Below are 18,089 nucleotides of genomic sequence, written 5' to 3'. Positions count from 1 at the left end.
CATATTATAAGGTAAGGTTATAAAACCACCATTTAAGATCATTTTAGTGAAAGTTTCATGTTCCTATCTCATAGAATTTAAGAACAATGATGAATAAATAATTTTCGAGCAAAATTTAAATGGCCGGCTGAATATATTACCGCAGGAGCCGCGGCCGCGGAATTTAAATGACCACGTCAAAGGGTTAAGATATTAATTTTACTTTCAGAAGCATATGAACTCAAATCAAGATACTTAAGGAAATTTCAATGTTCCAACAATATTCTCATCAAAGCAGTAATTCTGAGAAATTAAAAATAAAAAAAAATGTCATTCTTACAATACAGAAAGACTATGCAGACAGTCTCTTCACATATCCTTAAGCAGGAATGCCAAAATGCATTAGCATTTCTCTTGACAGAATTATATTTCTGATAAGTTATGTAAAGTCTGGAGTAGGGAGAACTCGCTACTCTCAAATTATAAATGAGTGCATATATCTNCCCCCCCCCCCCCCAACCACACACACATGCACGTACACACAGAGAGACTGGACTCTTTCTTTCTTGCCAACATATATGTATACACTACAAAAAGCCTGTCTTAATATAGACATACAAGCCAAACCGATCACTATACTGCCCCCTCCAGTACTTCTGTATAGGCCTGGAGGTGCCTTGTCTTGACTGATAAAGTGCTGAAGTAGTGTCTTGACAAGTAATGGAGCATGTATCGAGTAGCGACCTTGCATAAGACTCCTGCAACACAGGAAGAATCCAATGTTAAGTAAAAGTGTCATTAGACAAAGCCTGCTGAACCCAATGGTGAGACTCAAAGTAATTAATTATTACTGGTCTACTGTGGCACCTATGACAACAGGTTCATAACTGAACAACTGATGTGCCAACATAGCTACACTATTGCAGAAAGGAATTAATGGTTCAGGGTGACCTACAATATCATGTTAGCATCAACAACATCAGTCAAATGTTCAAAAATGTTCAAAAGGCATTGGTGAGCACAGATAGGTAGAACAGGACTTGTTACATTTTAAAATCAGTGTAAAAATCGTGAAGAAAGATTTGGCAGAAGTCGCTTGCGTGGCAATAAAATGTTCTAAAATGAAATAGCACATTTCACTTCTGCTTTCAATTAAAATATAGAAATATCAGTACAGAATGCAATTTTATCACATAATCCTTTGATGAGATTAAATAGTTTACCTGTAAATACAGGACTTTGAAGCGGGTCGTTGTGAGAACATCTGTACAGACAGCAGCACTAGCAGGCAGTTGACAGCTTCTAAATGTAATGGGTATGTGAAGTCTCTGCATCAGAACACGATAACTTTGGCGTTAATCAACAGAAAAGAAAAGAAACAGATGCACAAATCCCTTCAGCCAATTATTTTTTAATATAATGCCACAAAAATGCCAGTTTCTTATTTTCATTTATTTCAATCTGATTTTCTAAAGTATGTGATAACAAAGTGAAAAATGGTAACACATTTTTTATGGACCAACTATGAAGTCAATAATTATCTGCAATGCAGTTGTATTTGTGTTTCTGCTGGCAGCACTGTCACTTTGCACAGCATCGCTATGCATGGTTTCTGTCTTGTTATTTCTGTGCACATCTGACAGTTCCATCATCGCTGTGTTGCTGTTAATCATAGCTGCTCCGCTTTCTGTTTGCACCAAAGAAGAGCAACATTCAGGTTTTTGTAGCTGGAAGGTGTACTGGGGGCCACAACCCATTAAAGACTTTCAGCACAATACGGGAACTGTTTTTTGCCACAATGAAGTGTCTATGAATGGACTGAAAAATTAAAAAAATGGCAGCACAAGTGTTACACATGAGGAAGGAGCCAGACGCCAATCCATGGCCACAAATGAGGACAACACTGAGCATACATGTGACATAGTGCTGTTAGACAGATCAGTGACTATTGATGAAGAGGCAAATAATCTGCAAATCAGTCATGACTCTGCCTACAAAAAAACCCACAACAGACTTGGGTTTCATAGTCTGTGCAAGATGGGTCCCAAAATGACTCACAATGCTGCATAAACAAAGATGCTTGGACATCTGCCAACAACATTTGGATTGCTATGGTAATGAACGTGATCCTTCTCAGACAGAACCATCACTAGTGATGAAACATGAATCCATCATTGTGAGCCATAGGATAAACAGCAGAGTATGGCATAGAAACATCCACATTTTCACAGCAAGGAAAAGTTCAAAAGTCAACCATCAACAGGAACACCAATACTTACACTTTTGGGGGGGGGGGCTCACAAGGCTCCAGATTCTTCTGGAAACACACGTCATACATAATAGCTCATCCTGCGTATATTCCCGATCTCGTCCCTTTTGACTATTACTTGTTTGGTCCACTCAAAGAGGCATTAAGGGGTCATTGATTCACCTCGATGGCTACAATCCAATTGTCTTAATTAAACGTAACACATCGCACAATCTAAAATAAGATGGGAACAGTAACCACATAATGAGCCATCCCTCTACATTGCTGGCATGTGGATGTGCTACCCTACTGCCAGCTACATATCCTGCTATTTCATCACTGCATATGCAGGTGTGATCTGAATTTAACAATTTATTTTAATTAATTTTGACTACATCTGTCACTGTTTTGCATTCTGTGTTTAACCTTTAACGTACGGACTTTTAAATTGCCTGCAGCTCCCTACGGCCGGAATTTAAATGGCCCTAAGTCTTTAACATTGCAAACTTTCAGAAAAAAATGCATATTTTCCGTTCTATGCAACATCGGAATATGAACTAAAAAGAACCTGAAAGACAATAAAATTTTCTACATATATACAAAAGGGCAAGTTTTACAAATGAAAATCAACTGTGAGTATTTTGTCATGAAGTGCAAAATATAATCATTATTATATACGTTATGAAATTCCAAAGGACTTACATGTTGTTTTTCTTCAACCTTGAATCGTGGTGGCGATGTAAATATGACGACACTATATACAATAATATTTGGTTCGGACTGTACACGGGTTGGACTGCATCGCTTCACAGTTTCACTCTGACGCGCGTGTCCCACTCTCGAAGCAGTCCATCACACAGCGCGACATCACACTCTACAGCGGTAAAGCGTGCTCCCGCTTTTCTTGTTTATAGAACAAACGTCTTTGTTTCCCTTTAGCTGGTCAGTGTTTTGAATGTTTCACCTCCAGTCGACTCAGTTGGGCCCCAGATGAACTTGGCCTCCCTCGAAAAACACCACTGACCGTGATATTCGCCTCATGTGATTGAAGAATCAAATCACGCACCAAAATTTCGCGGAAATTTTTGTGCGTCATTTTTCCATCACATGACTTGTGTAACAGATATTCATTGAGAACAGACATGTCTAGTAGGTGGAAGAATACTCGCAAAATTGTGATGCAAAGTAATTGCAATAGCAGTCGAAAAGTGCCAGTCCGCCACTGATACCGAAAGTCACAGTGACGAAGATGTCTTTACGCACAAAGTAACACTGGCTCAGTGTATTTATACCACTTCCGAGATACACAATAAAAATGATATAAAAGAAATACAGGAGTCTGACACTGACTTCCTAACTTTTAACAAAATATAGTAAATCCGCCACTGACGTCCTAACTGAGAATTCAACACTGCAAACCAATCCCTGAATGAGCCACACTTCCTTGAAAGCTCTGGCAGCACTGCTATGAAAGTGCTTACGAATATTTCCTCCTCTAACTTCTCAAAACAAAGCTGACCTCTATTGGCTCACCAGGTCATAAACAGTCATATCTAAACGTAAATAGTTTCGAAACCAGTACCCTGATAAACGATTTCATTGTTCAGAGCTAACAAATAAACATCTGACATGAACGTTCATGAGTTTGTTTGGGTTTCAAACCCAAGGTCAAACTGCCAGCACTCACAAAGGAAGCACGTGGCTTGTCCCTAAAAATTATAACATTCGGCCAGCTCGGGGTGCTACTTGATGCGAATAATTATAACATTCGGCCGTTAAAGGTTAAAAGTACTGTGACATGATTGGGCAAAGAGAAGGTATCCATTGTGTGGTACTGACTTCATAAATCTGCAACCGTGGCAACAGACACACTGACAACAGAAGAGCTGTTAGAATTGGTCTTCTGAGGTCCATCCCGAGACTACACAGCAAGGGCTGTAGGGAGAAGTCACAGAGAGATAGCCAGAAAACAGACAGTGATGGCTATGATGCCAAGTTGCATCTGACACTTAACTGCAAGTCAGCCATCATCCAGTGAAGACGCTATGAAGCAACAACTAGTGAAGATACAGCAGACTGAGAAGACTTAGTGTTTGCAGCAGTGGTTTTTTAAGTGTGTAGATTATCAACAGTATTATAATAACTTCTAGTTATGAGTCCTCAGTAAATCTAATTACCAAAACTGACCCCATGTCCAGCCACTAACACATGGCAATATTATTAGTTATCCCAGTTTTTTGTATCTGTATCACACAGAAAGGAATCTCAGACATGACAGCTGATATCTGGGTTGCGATTCTGACCTTGGACCTCCTGAGAGCAAACAGGGGTAAAAATAACTACACCAAGTTTACACCTTATATATTTGTGTCCCTGCTCACATACGATACAATGTACACATACAATCCCAATAAAACTGTCTTACTTATGAAAGGTGTGGTTTTTGCTGCTCTGCTTACACATAAGAAATGATATAAACTGAGCCACATTGCTAGGGTAAATTAAATTCATAAAATATCTATGCTGAACTCACTTGACAGGCACATCGACTACTATCTCTATAAGGGAGTCCAGGAACACTTCCAGCCGGTTCACATTTTCATCTTCTCGATGTTTACCTACAACAGTACTTTCTGTTACAAGGCATCTCTGTGTACTGAAGCCACATACAAATTTTCAGATCAAATGAACTTTGCCTCAAATGTGAATACTTGTATTTTATTTCATAAGTCTGGAGATTCATCCATCTTAAATTTGTGTGATCAAGAGATCGTGCTGATTATTGAATATAGAAATATATGCATACTCTCCTCTTTGTTTAATTACCTTGAAAACAGCAAGACTTATAGAAAAATGTACCAAACTTAAAATGCATTTCATTTTTCTCTATGGCTTTTATTTGAGCAGTTTTCACTCCAGTAAACCTATTGCAAGTTTCACTTGAAACACATGTAGAAATGGAAGAATATTTTCATGTACAGTTATTAAAACTGTCCAACCTAAATGGCCTGACAATTCTTTGCAAAACTTTTCAGCACCAAATTTCATAGAAATCTGCTCACCAGTTCTCAAATTGTTTCATGCACACTAATGGACTTCACAAACTTATTACTTGCAAGTCTGTAAATGATCTTAAAAAACTGAAGTGAAAGCCAGATAATCAATGCAGAGATAATGGGGAGTATAATGTATATTATGTATATTGTGAGGGGATAGCTCAATCACTACAGTGATGTGCTACGGGATGGATGGCTGGGGTTCAATTCCTGATAGAGGTGAGAGAACTTTCTCTACTCCAGAGTGACCAGACTGACTCTGGGGCTCACTCAGCCTATCCATTGGGTACCGAGGGCTGATTCCCTGGGGGTAAAGCAGCCAGCGCATGATGACCACTCACCTCCATTTAGTGCCAAGGTCAAGAACAATGGTGCTCCACACTCCCATACATATTCATGATGTGATGATTAATTAATTAAGCATAGGTTCATCTTTACCTTTACCTCCACAAAACAAAAAATTCAGTAGAACATGGAGAAAAAAGTAATCAATAATAATAATAAGAGGAGGAGGACATCAATGCTATTACTAGCTTACCATCGGCCTGCTGAAGTGGGCGAGCCTCGAACTGCCGCACCAAATCCTCTTCTTTCAAATTCTCCACGAAGAACTTGGTGACACAGCGAAGTATGAATAGCGCATTGTAAGCCTGCCAACTGAACATATTACTGAAACAAGAAAGTGTAACTGCTGTTTTGAAACCGGAAGCCAAGCAGAACATTTTAAATTCTAATCTGTGGGCCTGTTTCCTATGAGGAAAAATGGCCAAGAAAACTGTTGTCATTCTCTGTGCACATGCACCACAAATAACTCAAAGCAGTAGAGTGATCTTAACATTCGGTACACAAGTTAATCTACTGAAACCATAATTTTTAAATTAAATTTATCAGAAACTTCAGGTTAGCTAATATGTTACATACTTAGGTGGAAGCATTTCCAAAACTATGGTAAGTTAAAGTAAAGTTGTCCCTGTGCTTAATTAATTAAGCATTATGCCATGAAGAGATATCAGGGAGTGGACGTATAACTCCACCATTCATGGTCTTGGCACAAGGTGGAGGCGAGCAGTAAGTTTCATGCCCAGCTGCTTTACGCCCCATGAAAGAGCCCCTGGTACTGAATGGATAGGAGGTTGGGTAGGCCCCAATCCAGTCTATGTGCTATGGAGTACAGAAAATCTTGTCCCTGCCAGAATTTTAACCCTGGCCATCCAGCCCATGGCCAGTCACTATAAGAACTAACCTATCAGAACTCATCATTTCCAGAATTATTCAACATAAAATTGTACAGTCAACTGTAAACGTTTCTGACTTTGGACTACTGTGTTTGCAAACTTTATTCTTTTCTGGTGTGGGTTTGTCAATACTACAATAGACAACCACTTCGAAAAGTTTGTGGGCCCTGAAAAGGGCCGTTTGTTGCACCTTGCATGCACTGGTAGAAACAGCTGCCTACTGTGGTTGCTGGAGTTTCGACAGCTGCGTTAGTTGCCTGGTCGCAGGGCGTGGTCGCTAGAGACTTGCAGCAACTACGTCAGTTGCCTGGTCGCAGTGAAGAGCTGATGACTCCGATGACTGTTCGCTCTGAACTGAATGTGATCACTGGTGATTGCAAGTTTTGGACTCTGCCTTTTATACCATGCTTGATGGGCGGAGCGAAACTTGCAGTTGCGATTGTTAGTGCTGATTGGCTAGCGCACGTTATGATCTAAATGTGGGCTGGACAGAGAGTGCTGATAAATACGAGTGCTGCCAGCAATGTGATTGGTTAGCACATGTGATGACCTAGAGGTGGTTTGGACATCGAGTGCTGTATAAATATGAGCATAATGTGTGGCAATGTGATTTTGACTTAGGAGTGAGTGTTGTCTGTTAGACCGGCGAAACAGCGTGTACATATGTGGGATGTTCCCACACTGGTATTCTAGAAGAACACAACAGCATTTCAGAAAATTGGTCTGTTTCTGCCCACAGATGAACCTAGGTGGACCGCGTGATTATGACTTCTTCTTACAGATGCCAACTGAGTAGGTACCTACCTATCCTTTCACCCGAAGATGGAAATAGATGCAGTTTCTGAAACGCTGAATTATTTCAGAAAAATGAATGATAGGAAAATTTCAGAAACTCAGTAATCCCAAATACACTTCTAAAATTTCATATTTCTATCATGTCTCTGAAAAAAAAATAACTTTTCTGCATTATCCTCATTAGAGGCAGCACATATACTGACATAAAGATACAGTTCTTTCCTTATTTTCTTCATAGCCAAAGAATATCTGAGTTGCAGTATCAATTTCAGTCATCAGCATAAAGATATGTTGACTGGTATAAGTGCAACTATATCACAAAATTACAAATGCTGTTGCTACCAAAGATTATAAAAATGTGAGCATATACACAGTGAGGTCTCACAACCAAATAATTAAAATGGCATTTTTGTCCATACATGAATGCATAACTCACACATATTTCGTAACAGTACCAGCTCAATTCAGCCTCTATTGCAAAAAGCAGTACAAATTTTGTACAATCAGTGGACTGCTGCTGTTGAAAGATCAGTGATAGTTGTAAGTAGAATTAATAGTGTCTTGGACTGTTACAAAATGCAGCTCGCAGCCAAAACAGGACACATCACAGACACAGTACACACAGAAACGACTCCCATGTGGACAAACCATACTATATGCGAGTTTGAATTAAGACATATAGATGAATAATCTTAACAAGTTTTAGTATATACAAATTTTATTATAGTTGACGAATAATGTACTTTCTAAATAATTTTATGAAAGACACAAGATGGCAAATAATGTAATAGCTAAGGGTAAATAACGAACCTGAAGATGGCACTATGTTGCTGAAACATGTAGTAAGAAGTGACATATGAAATTGAGTGCACTACAAGATGGCCATTACATACATATCATGGATGAAAATCAGTGCAACAGGATGCTAAAATACAACATTACAATTTTGCGTTCCCATGCAGAATGCTAAGTCTTACTTGTCAGTCTGTGCTGAGGCAAGCAGCTCCGAGGCTCGACTAAAGAAAACATGAAGCAGTGAGCCAAAATTACCAGAATGCAGATTGTTTGCAAGTAACTGCTGACAAGTCGCATCAATCCTTTCATCTAGTGCATGATGTTCCAAACTGTCAACAGTAACACAAACTGAGTTGAACACACATGCCAGTTCACCTTGTGAACAGAAAATTGGATTCTGATCTCACTTATTCAACTGAAAACTACAAAACTTTCACTGTGTCACTAAGAAACTCACATTAAACCTCATGATCAAATTCACTTTCACTCTCTTAAAAAAAATGTAATATTAGATACTACTCCTACTTGTACGGCCATGGCTATAGGATAGCCCTACCCCTAGTGGTGATAATGTTTTCTCATCCTTGATGTTAAGAATCCATTTTATTCATGACATGATATAGTCTACCTCTATCCCTAGCCCTACCCCTCCAAGGTGTGAGGCATCGTGCTGAGGGCTGTGTGGCACTGAAGTGGAATTTATGATAATGGTCCCTTCGGGGAATCAGACAGCACCCTGTTGTATTCATGGCAACCACCCACATCCGGCACTGTGGGTGGTGACATTTTAGATACACTTTACTCATTGGATCAAAAATGGATATAACGAAAAAGAAATCTCTAAAAGAAAGAGACACTCCCTTTCAAGGGGTTCTCTATAAGAAATTATTCAGTAGTGGGCTGAGAGCCCTGATGCACCATCAAGGGGCACTGGAGCAACCAGTGAACCCACTTTTGAGGTATAAGCCTAGGGCAAGGACAAACCAGTAGTCAGAAATCTGCCTGGGTTAACATCAAGAACCCTTATCTTGTGAGTCAGCAGTTCTGACACACCACTGCAGGGGACTAGCAGTTCTAGCATACCTGCAGAAGGAGGTCTGAGGAGTAGGCAGGCTCCACCTATTGTGGACAAAAATGTCTGGAAGCACTAGGCAAGAGCTGAAAAAAGCAGTCAAGCCAGGCAGGATCTGGGGGCACCCAGTGACCAAGGAATGTAGGCATGTCTAAGATGGTGAAACCCTGGCCGGAACCCCTAAGAGGCCATGGTCTAATGGTAGTACCCCTGTGGAAAGGGTCAGACCTCCAGAAAGGCCAAGGGACATATAAGAACGTTCAACCAATATCAAGATTGATACCACCAAGGAAAACTATCCTGAAGATGAGCTATCAGAAGATGATCAAGATCATTTACATGAAGAATTGGGAAGGGTGTTTCGTGGAACTCCAAAAGGAGAACTGCCACATCTGAGGTCCTTCAGGCTGGAGGGAGCTCTCGTGTATGCGTGCGCTGACCAACAATCTGGACAGAGGCTCATTAGGGCCACTGACAATATTAGGCTGGGTTCAGGAGCCAGGCTGAAGGCTACAAATGTCAGGAACCTCCCCAAGCCTGCCAATGTGACACTCAGGAGGAAGGACAAAGTTGCCGAGAGTCCTACTGAGCTGCTGAAGTGAATTAAGTACCTTACCCCTGGGCTTCATATGGGCACTGGAGGGTGCTGGATAGGCAACCTGAGCCAAAAAGTCACAGGCTTTTCCTTTTTATGGACTGGGACTCCCTTAAAGCCATCAAGGTCTGGAATAAGATTTTCACAGGACTCACTAAGAGGACTGTTAAAGTAGTGAGAGAAACTGAAGAAGGGCCCAAGCCCTGCAGTGAGCCCAGCATCCTCAGGATCTGTCTTCATGGAGGAATGGTCTGTTACGTTCACCCCCTCCAGAACTAAGACTGCCGAAAGGAGGAGGGCAACAAGGGCTGTGGGGGAAATACCTGCAACTACAACCCTGCTCCAGTAGATTCAGAGCCTCCTTCAAAGAGAACCTGGTCTTCTGAGGAAGGAGAAGGGTAGGAGGGGACAGAAAAAGACCCTCTTCCCAACAAAATGGGTAAGGAGGCATATGGGGGGAAAACCTAACATCAATATGGATATTAACTTACACCACAGCAAAACAGATACAACAGTTCTAAGCCAGCAGCTCGCTAAGGGAATGACAGATGTGGCACTTATTCGAGAACCTTGGACTCTTAGGGGTGAAATATGAGTCTTAACCCTCTCAGGTGGAACAATTTTTTCTGCTGCACCCGATGGTACTGCAAGGTCCTATATTTATGGCAGGAATCACATTAATGCTCTACCTTTGTTGGAGCTCTGTTCTAGGGATGCAACAACAGTGAGGATGGTGTACAGATGTGGAGGGAGTTCTGAGGAGCTCATTATCACCTCAGCATACATTCCATATGATTCAGACAAACTACCGCCAACTAAGCAACTGTAGGACATCACTGACTACTTCAGTAGGAAAAAGCAACTCATCATTGGGTGTGATGCCCATGCACACCACATATTAAAGTGGAAGACTGACACCAATCCCAAAGGAGGAAGCTTCATGGAATATCTGGTGAGTTTGAACATGAATATTCATAATCAAGGTAACAAACCTACCTTTGTAGTTTGCAGTAGGAAGGACGTTCTTGACTTGAAACAAGGGACCAATAAAATAGGAAAACTGGTATGTAACTGGCATCAATCTGACCAGCCATCTTGGTCAGACCACAGATATATATGCTTTCAAAGAGGTAACATAGCTACAACTAGAGTTGCATCATCTTATCCTATCAGAATAACTATCCAGCCAGGACCACTCACTCACCAAGAAAAAGTACCTTGATGGAATAAATAGCTGAGTGGGCTCATAGTCAAAACAAGGATATTTAATACAGTTCAAAGGACGTCATTTGGACCCCTACAAGGAAGCCCTTACCTGTTACAACAAAGAAATTAGGAAAGCCATAAGGTCTTCATGGAGCAGGTATTGCCAGGAGATCACTGTTGTGTGAGGCATTGCCTGACTCATGAAGATCATGGCAAAACAGGAAACTAACAAGGTTAGCATTATTAATCTCCCTGATGGGCAGTGCACTCAGACTGAAAGGGAGACTCTGAAAGATCTATCCAGAGTTCACTTTTGTGAATGAGTGGTGACTGATGATTCAAATGCTGAGTGGGGACAGCAGAACCTGGACATATGCAAAAGAAGAATGAACAGGGGAGACTGGAACCTCGCCAGGAATGCAATGCAGCAATCTGAAATTGGAAGGCATTACATTCCTTTAAACCCTTTAAATGAGTGGGAAGAGATGAAACTGTACCAGCACTTTTGCAGCAGGGGATGGATCATCTACTCCCATACCTGTGCCACATATTTAGAGCCTGCCTGGCATGTGGATATATCCATATGGCTTGCAGACAGGTTAGAGCAACATTCATATCAAAGCCTAGGAAGTCTGATTATATTGAGGCTAAGGCTTATTGTCCCCTCATCCTGTTGTTTTTCCTTTTGAAGATGACGGAGAAGTTGGTGGATAGACATGTTAGGGGCAGTGTGTTGAAGGAGTATGTTCTGCATCAAAACCAACATGCTTACCACCACCGGAACTGCATTTCACAATGTGGCAACACACATAGAAAGTGCAACTGACTACAAGGAATTAGCCCTCAGAGCATTTCTTGATAGATAGGGAGCTTCTGATGGAACTTCACAAGCTGCTCGAAGGCATGGTATGGAACCCACTACTTGTAGGTGGATCTGTACAATACTGGAAAACAGGAATATAATAACCACTGTGTCAGGAAAAACTTGATGGCGTCCATGACTAGTGGATAACTGCAGGGTGGCATGCTTTGCCTCTTTTGTGGAGCCTGGTTGTGGATGAACTGTGTCTGAGGTCTTACAAACAGCCCTAGGCACAGTCCAACAGTGACGTGACAGGACAAATTTGTTCATCAACCCAAATAAGATGACAATAATATTTTGAATTGTTTCATTTTGGTCCGTTACACTACCAATCACAAAGTTGCTGTGTGCAGTTGTGCAGTACACAGCACACAGCACACAGGAACATATCAAACCATAAGCCACAACCTCAAGCTGACGTCTCCCATCTTCGGGATGAATTAACAAGGAGGAGTTCAGCATTTTATGCCAAATATTTTAACATTTTAGCATTTTAACTTAAAATAGGTTAGGATGAAAAGTGAGAACTTGAGAGTGTACTCAACTATCTTAGCATGTTTTGTGCTTTTACACGTCAACATATCGTAGCAACGTCCGCACGACAAACATAATTGTGAACATCAAAAACAGCGACAGTGTTTCCATAATTATAGCAAGTGCCTCTAATGATGGTTGTGTCAAACCGAAACATGTAAGGCAGAAATAATAATAAAAAAGTGACCTACAAATTGTTACACTCGACGGACTTTCTATTAACTTTATGACAATAATACTTTTCCACTAGGAACAAGGACATTATAGGACTCAATGAACCAAACCTCTTCGAAACTATCCAGTTGTCCAGTGAGGTTAAGTACCTTAGACCCACCTTTGACAAAGGGGTGACATGGAAAAAGAAGCTGGAAAACATAACCAACAAGGCCTATAGAGCCTTTTGGACCTGCAGAAGCATGTCTGGGTGAACATGGGGCCTGAGACCAAAGGAGATATACAGGACACACATTGTGGTCAAGACCCATAGTTACCTATTCTGCCACTGTGTGGTGGCCTAGGATCAAATAAGAGCTGAACTTATCAAATTGCAAAGGATGGCCTGCTTGGGTATTACTGGAGCAATGATGACTGCTCCAATGGCTATAATCGAGGTTCTCATTTCACTCCCCTCCTCCCCCACACTTGCAGTAGGACGCTGAGGCTAGAGCAGAAATTTATTGACTCTACTGCAGTGATCAATGAAAACCAAAATCTCAAGGTTTCGGACATGCACACATGACTCAGGGCATGAATGAAGAACCCATTCTACCATCAGATAAATAAATGTTTAGAATAAAAGTTGTTCGGTTTCGAAGTGGACACACTTTACAGTTCACAGTTTGTTTATAATATTTTTGTTAATGAGATATTAAGGTCACTAGCACTTTTTTAAATGACATCCTATATTTCTTACTTGACAAACCCATAAAACGAACTTGATTTACCATATAAGAGAATTATTCAACTAGTAACAGTTTCGTGACTCCTGGATTGAGTTACTGACATTCTATAAAATGTAATTTTAAAGTACTTTTCAGTTAAAATAACAGATGCAAATCATACTTCTTAACAAGAAATGGAAAATCATAATCAACCACAATATTATAAACTGATATTATAAGTTTAATAATACATGTTAACCTACACGAAAGTAAGTCATGACACTGCTACATAAGTGAATATAAGAGTTCATATCTGTACCTGGTCGCTGGAGGTGTGAAAGAAAATGATAAAAACCTATTCCAAAACGGTTCATTCGGCGACATATGCTCTTTCTTGGCAAATTTTTCGAGGTATTCGTTGGAAGCAAGGTCCCCATGTCGACTTGAAGAAGTTCCCATTCTTTCGTTACCATTCAACGCGACATGCACCTAAAAATGAAATACATATATCGAACACATAACCTCTCAACGTGACATTTGCCCGAAACTATTTAGAAACGTGGCTATGTATTACAAAGAAAATTTTCAAATGACCTTCGCTCCTCTTTCTCCCACAAATCAACTTAAATGGTAATTAAATAAACACTAATCGTCAATCAATAACTACATTTGCAGACCAGACTCCCAAACCTACGCCCACATCGCTTTTTGTTGTAACTAAAAGATGTGCGATAAACTGCGTTCATGCAGATAAAGTAACTGGATTTTCAGTTCATTAATATTTAATGCATTCGGTTTATTTACAACGATACTAAGCAGAACTTTTAGTTTGAACTGCCCACCTTGTGTTATAAGGAATGACGGCTATAAATATTTCAAAATTGGCTGATTAAATTATTCCTAACTTCAAATTAAGGGTTGATATTTTTTTATACCTCTTAAACTCCGTGATAAGAACTACTGCCATCTACAACGGAACTGAGAAATGTATCTGAATTTGAAACGATTTGAAAACAGTCCATTGGTGGTTGCTAACGTTGCTAACGTTGTTAGTTGTCAGGTTGTTAGCGTCGTTAGGGTCGTTAGTCGTTAGTGTTATTACAGGTTAACCGGTTACTACGTCTGTTACCGGTCACAGAAGTACCGGCTGCTACTTTTACTAGCAGGTTAGTAGTAGGGTTATTAGCGTTGCTGTCTCTAGAACAGAATTTTGGATTGTTGTACATTTAAACAGTGTAAGTAATATGTGTTAAGCGTTAAGCTGCTTAACAGCTCTGAATTGTTATCAGTCGTAAGTGCATCAGGTCTAAGTACACATTCTTGTTTAACCAAAATGTACGTTGTTGCATTGAATGTTCGTCCCTGGTACTTATAATTAACTGCAGAATTAATTGTTTTCAAAGGAAGATGACTTTTTTTTTACAGTGCAGTAGAATTCATATTCACTTGTTTTATCCGTTTGATTGAAATATTGCTGCTGATAATGAGACGTTTTCTGTGTATTTATAGCTGATTGAGCCCATTGGTTCTAATCCTTTCTTTTACCATTATTTTTCCGTCACCAGAGTGTTAGTATAGTTACACTGTATGCCCTGTTTAGTAGCCGAGCGGTATGAGGCATGTACTGTCTTCGATACCTTGGAAACCGGGATCGTGGGTTCGAATCCCACTCAGGGCATGGATGTTTAGTTTGTGTGAGCGTTTTTCTGTGTTTGTGTACAGGTAGAGGCCTTGCGACAAGCTGATCACCCGCCCAAGGAGTCCTACCGAATGTCTAAGATCTAGAAAAACTGAAGTGAACGGAGAAGTTCATGGAGGTAGGCCTAGGCCCACTGGGGCTGTAGTGCCAAGGAAGAAAAAATGCCGTGTTAAGTACTACATGTTTTGTCCTTTTCCTTGCCCAGCCATAGGTAAGTACAGTATTTCTTACATTCAACCTTATCTCTGGTGTGCTAATCCTCCATGTGTTGGCCAATGAATGCAGAATGGGAGTGTTTATTTTCAGTATTTATAAAATGTTAAAGTTTTTGATGAAGGTGTATTAATACAGGTATTATGTTTTTGGACATTATCCATCATACTTTTCTTTTGTTTGAAACACACTGTTCCAGAGACCTGATTCTGCCTCCATCTTGAGGCAAAACCTACTGAGTTGGGACCAGTTGATAGACCTAGTCCATATCTCTGGACACCAGCACCAGGTGATCAGGTCTTTATCTGAAAATGGAAACAGAATCCAGTCTTGAAACATAATGTTTTAAATAAGACATAGGATGATTGATAATGTTCAAAAACACAATAATTTTTTCTGCTTCTGTATTTTCTTTGGCCATTAGCAGGTATGTGCAGCTCTTCTTACATTGACCTTCTCTGGTCTGGTGGTCCACTCTACATTTTTCCATTGTTTACAGAATAGGAGTGTTTATTTTAACTTCATATGTTTTATGTAATGCAACTTTTGTATAAGGTGATTTAATGAAGTCTTATATTATTAACATTCAAATTAAAATATTAACATATTAAATGTAAGAATACTGAAGCACTGAAGGTTTGTAATATGCTTGACATGTCTGTGTATCCCTTTCTGGGGAATTCAGGCAGTGTGCTCTGTCTTGTTTTCGGTGTTGTGGAATTTGTTCTCTGTGTGATCCGAACCTGTATGTTGGAGGAGTGCACATGTGTATGTTGTTTCTTAGCTGGTGCTGCTGTTCTAGTTATGTATTTCGTTGGTCTGTATGTATGGAATGTTTTGTTTTCATGTGTTGTTTTTATTCTTGTGCTTTGATCTTACATATGGTTTTCTGTTGTTATTTACCTATATGCTGTACAGGGGCAATCCATGCATTTGCATATGTTGTATGACAGGCTACTTTCTCTTCTCTGTATTGTAATGTTGAGCAAATTGCAAATTAATTTTGTTGTTTTGCTCCTTTTCCATGTTAAGTTGTAAGTTTGGTTGGATGTTGTTGAATTCTTAGTGTAAGATTTGTGTCAGTAAGTTTTTTGTTGCATATTATTAATTTGTCATTTACGTATTTTAATGGTGCCTATTATTTTGTTGTATGTGTAGTTGTACTCTAGGAATTGTAAGAATATTTTGGTTAGGATATGATTGAGGAGGATGGTGCTCCCATTGCCAGCCCTTCATCTTGTTTGTAATCCTTGAGGATTCCACTGAAGCATGCCCTTTGATGGCCGTTCATTATCCTTTCTCAGAATGTGGCTGAGCAATAAGTATACAATATTCCACCTCAGAAACAAATGTTTACATGTATACAATTAACTATGTGATTTTAAGGTGAAAGTATTAATGTAGGATTTGAGGTTTTCACAGCGGTGACTATGAAGAGTACCATATTCTGGGATGGGGCCCTGTGTATATCTTGTGTGACTCGACATTTTGGAGGAATGTACTGCCTCCATCTTCATTACCATCATCATCATCATCACGGGCATACAGCCCTTTGTGAGCCCTGGCCTTCCTCAGGATTGCACGCCATTCTTCTCCATTCGATGCTACATTCCTCCAGTTCTTTACACCCAAAATTCTTATGTCCTACCACACACATTCTTCCCATCTTAATCTTGGTCTTTCCACTCTCCTATTTCCTTCTGGTTTAGTATTAAGCATTTTCTTGATGGTTCTGTTCTTGCTGGCATGTATTATGTGTCCAGCCCATTCAAGCCTTTTCACCTTTATAAATCCAGTAATGTCTGGTTCATTAAATAGTTTGTATAGCTCATGGTTATACCTCTTCCTCCATATTCCATGTTCTTTCACTGGTCCAAAGATACATCTTAAGATTCTCCTTTCAAATATACTTAACAGTCTTTCATCTGATCTTGACAGTGGCCAGGTATCAGAGGCATAAGATAGCACTGATCTTATAAGTACTGTATACATCATAGTTTTGGTTTTCCTGGGCATTAGCTTGGATTTCAGGTGTTTCCTAAGGCCATGGAGACATTTATTTATTGCAAGTACACGCTTTTTTATTTAATCACTGATATCATTTTTACAGTTAACTTCTGATCCAAGGTAAGTGAAACTACATATGACCTCAAATTTATATGAGCCAGTTTTAATATATGTAGGTCCATTAGCACAGTCTTTCTTGGTTACCAGCATGTACTTTGTTTTATTTTGGTTAATTTGTAGATTAATCTTTTTTGCTGCTCTTTCCAAATTAAGAAAAGCTTCTTTCATAGATTTTTGTGTTCTACCAGTTATATCAATATCATCTGCAAATGCCAAAATTTGAACTGACTTGTAGAATATAGTTCCCCTTGTGTTGATGCGTGCATATCTAACTACCTTCTCTAATGCTATATTAGGCAGGCTAGGGAATCCCCTTGTCAAACTCCATTTCTAGTTATTATAGGGCTGGACAGCATATTCTGAGTCTTAATTTAGCATGTCTTTCCCATAGTGGCTTTGACTAAGGCGATTAATTTCTGTGGAATGTGCATCTCTTCCATTGCCAGAAAAAGACTATCTCTATCTATGGAGTCATAGGCTGATCGGAAGTCAATGAAAAGATGATGTGTTTCAATTTGGAATTCATTACACTTTTCAAGGACCTGCTGAATAGTGAAAATCTGATCGTTAGTTGATCTTCCTTGATGAAACCCACATTGGTAATCCCCAATTATGCCTTCCACAAAGGGAGAGAGTCTGTTAAATAGAATGTTGGAAAATATTTTATATGCTATGCACAACAGACTAATTCTTTTATAATTAGAGCATACCATGACATCGCCTTTCTTATGGATAGGGCATACAATACTTAGGTTCCATTCCTCTGGGATTATTTCAGTTATCCATATCTTA

At 39.7% G+C, this 18,089-nt stretch overlaps 1 protein-coding gene across 4 annotated transcripts in view; it reads right to left on the bottom strand.

Annotated features, from left to right (window-relative positions):
- LOC111867712 (dymeclin) overlaps positions 1–14,273 on the bottom strand; it is a 48,887-nt gene extending 34,614 nt beyond the window's left edge. The window contains exons 1-7 of one of the 4 annotated variants that reach the window (XM_023857783.2): positions 14,194–14,273; positions 13,578–13,747; positions 8,291–8,437; positions 5,822–5,952; positions 4,761–4,845; positions 1,203–1,307; positions 598–737 (exon numbers count right to left, since the gene is read on the bottom strand). In XM_023857783.2, coding sequence (XP_023713551.1) covers positions 598–737; positions 1,203–1,307; positions 4,761–4,845; positions 5,822–5,952; positions 8,291–8,437; positions 13,578–13,717 — 748 coding nt within the window. In that variant the 5' untranslated portion in view covers positions 13,718–13,747; positions 14,194–14,273. The other 3 variants (XM_023857782.1, XM_023857781.2, XM_023857786.2) reach the window with 3 other exon arrangements.
- Positions 14,274–18,089: the final 3,816 nt, after the last annotated feature.

The sequence above is a fragment of the Cryptotermes secundus genome, unplaced genomic scaffold (assembly GCF_002891405.2).
Source record: "Cryptotermes secundus unplaced genomic scaffold, Csec_1.0 scaffold1388, whole genome shotgun sequence".
Taxonomy (NCBI): Eukaryota; Metazoa; Arthropoda; class Insecta; order Blattodea; family Kalotermitidae; genus Cryptotermes; species Cryptotermes secundus.
The sequence above is the reverse complement of the archived record's forward strand: the minus strand, read 5'-3'. Positions and strand labels throughout refer to the sequence as shown.